Source organism: Engraulis encrasicolus, chromosome 8 (genome assembly GCF_034702125.1).
Source record: "Engraulis encrasicolus isolate BLACKSEA-1 chromosome 8, IST_EnEncr_1.0, whole genome shotgun sequence".
NCBI classification, from domain to species: domain Eukaryota; kingdom Metazoa; phylum Chordata; class Actinopteri; order Clupeiformes; family Engraulidae; genus Engraulis; species Engraulis encrasicolus.
The window spans coordinates 28,250,443-28,252,942 of NC_085864.1; the positions used below are offsets into that span (position 1 = coordinate 28,250,443).

General features: G+C 44.8%; 1 protein-coding gene across 4 annotated transcripts in view; it reads left to right on the forward strand.

Moving 5' to 3' along the window:
• Positions 1–2,500, forward strand: part of gdpd4a (glycerophosphodiester phosphodiesterase domain containing 4a) — a 42,327-nt gene that overhangs the window by 21,829 nt on the left and 17,998 nt on the right. For all 4 annotated transcript variants that reach the window (XM_063205355.1, XM_063205358.1, XM_063205359.1 and 1 more), the window contains exons 6-7: positions 467–526; positions 1,486–1,584. In XM_063205355.1, coding sequence (XP_063061425.1) covers positions 467–526; positions 1,486–1,584 — 159 coding nt within the window. The remainder of the gene's footprint in view (positions 1–466; positions 527–1,485; positions 1,585–2,500) is intronic.

Sequence of the window (2,500 nt, forward strand, 5' to 3'; positions counted from 1 at the left end):
GGTCTTGGCTGAAAATGGTGGGCCTGTTTTTTGTGTGTGTCCCACTCCAGTCCTGCGTGTGTGGCATAGCGTGATGGAGTGTAAGCATGTCTGGAGTAATGAGTAAGGAGTAGATGGGATTTATGGCTGTGGCTGTAGCTATTGTGTGGGGGATTGCGATCTGAGTCTGAATACAACTAAATTGTATGTAAAATGAAATCCCTAAGATTCCTCCAAAATATTTCATGTGAAGCTGCATAACATTAAAATTTGTATATCGGGGGCCGGATGAAACTGCCTCAGTAGGTTCCCCACCCCTGCTCTAGAGTGCGTGCGGGGCCTAGCGTGGTGGAGTGTAAGCGTGGCTGGAGTAATGAGTAAGGAGTAGATGGGATTTATGGCGGGAGCTGTAGCTGTTGCTGTTGCGTGGGGGATTGGGATCTGAGTCTGGCGGGCGTGACGTGACTGGACCTTTTGTGTTTCACAGCTCCTGGCAGTCTGCCTGCTCTCCGAGGGCCAAAGGCTGTACCTGCACTGGAGTCACAAGGTAACAACAACAACACATACACACACGCACACACACACACACACACACACACACACACACACACACACACACACACACACACACACACACACACACACACACACACACACACACACACACACAACGCAACATAACAGAACACAGAGACGCAAGGATACACGCACAAACACACACACACAACGCAACATAACAGAACACAGAGACGCGAGGATACACGCACAAACACACACACACACACACACAACGTAACATAACAAAACACAGAGACACGCCGTGGACACACACAAACACACACACACACAAAGTAGCATAACACACACACAGACATGCCGAGGAGACGTACACAAACACACACACACAACGTAACATAGTAACAGAACACAGAGACACGGCGAGGACACACACACACACACACACACACACACACACACACACACACACACACACACACACACACCCACACCCACACACACACACACACACACACACACACACACACACACACACACACACACACACACACACACACACACACACACACACACCATGTCCATGAGGACAGATGTAGTTTGTGGGTACTCAAGCATGTACACAAGTACAAACAAAATAATAATAATAATAATAATAATAATAATAATAATAATAATAATAATGATAATAATACACTTCATGTGTTACATGGCACCTTTCAGAACACCCAAGGTTACATTAGAAACAAAAGAAAGAAAAAAAAAAAAAAAAATGAAATAAAATCGGAAGATAGAGAGAGAAAAAGTGAGGTTCTGACTTGTGTTCTGCGTGTGTGTGTGTGTGCATGTGTGTGTGTGTGTCTGTGTGTGTGTCTGTGTGTGTGTGTGTGTGTGTGTGTGTGTGTGTGTGTGTGTGTGTGTGTGTGTGTGTGTGTGTGTGTGTGTTCTGTGTGTGTGTTCTGTGTGTGTGTGTGTGTGTGTGTGTTTCAGATTGGCATCCTGGTGACCCTCATCTTCTCCATCAGCGCCACCACGGTGCTGTCGGACCTCTGGAGTCGGCAGTGGAGGACACTGCTGCTCTCTCTGCAGGTGAGGCCGGCGGGGGGAGATGACAATCACACTGCAGCCTCTTAGTGCAAATGGGGTTGCCAGTGGGCCTATTCACTATTTGCTGAAAATACTCAACTCCATCATAACAACATTGCTATGACATTACCAAGACCCTTAAGTAGCCTCTTAGTGCAAATGGGGTTGCCAGTGGGCCTATTCACTATTTGCTGAAAATACTCAACTCCATCATAACAACATTGCTATGACATTACCAAGACCCTTAAGTAGCCTTTTTGTACAGATGGGGTCGCCGGCAGGCCTATTCACTATTTGCTGAAAAGACTCAACTACATCATTACAACATTGCTATGGCATTACTGAGATCCTTAAGTAGCAGATTATAACATAACCATTACAATTTTGGTGACAGTAAGGTTATAACATACTGTAGGCTCTGCACTAAGGAGTTAAAGAAAGTATGTTGCCCTGTGATGAACACTGTTTTGTCAGTGGAAGAGGTGTCAAAAGTAAAAGTAAAAGTAAGTGTGTTGGTTTCCTTCCAACACAAATAATTATCTGAATAACCAATAGATCCATGTACTTACAATCAGCTAACTCTGCACTGGTTGGATCAAGTTTGTGGTGGGTCCTTGTTAGGTTTTCAGTGTTTTTCAGTAACAACACAGTCTACCTATCTCATTAGGTACAATGGTGTAAATGGTGTAACAGCCATATAATGGCACATAGATACTGGTGTTGTAATTACACCACAAATGTACTTTTACTTTTACTTTGGATACATCTGAAGGCTTTGGATGAATGACTGCTGGTTCAATCTCCAGCCTTGCCAATACCTTCATCCTTCCATGGCTGAGGTGACCTTGAGCAAGGCACCGAACCCCACATTGCTCCAGGGACTGTAACCAATACCCTGTAACATAACTAAGTCGCTTTG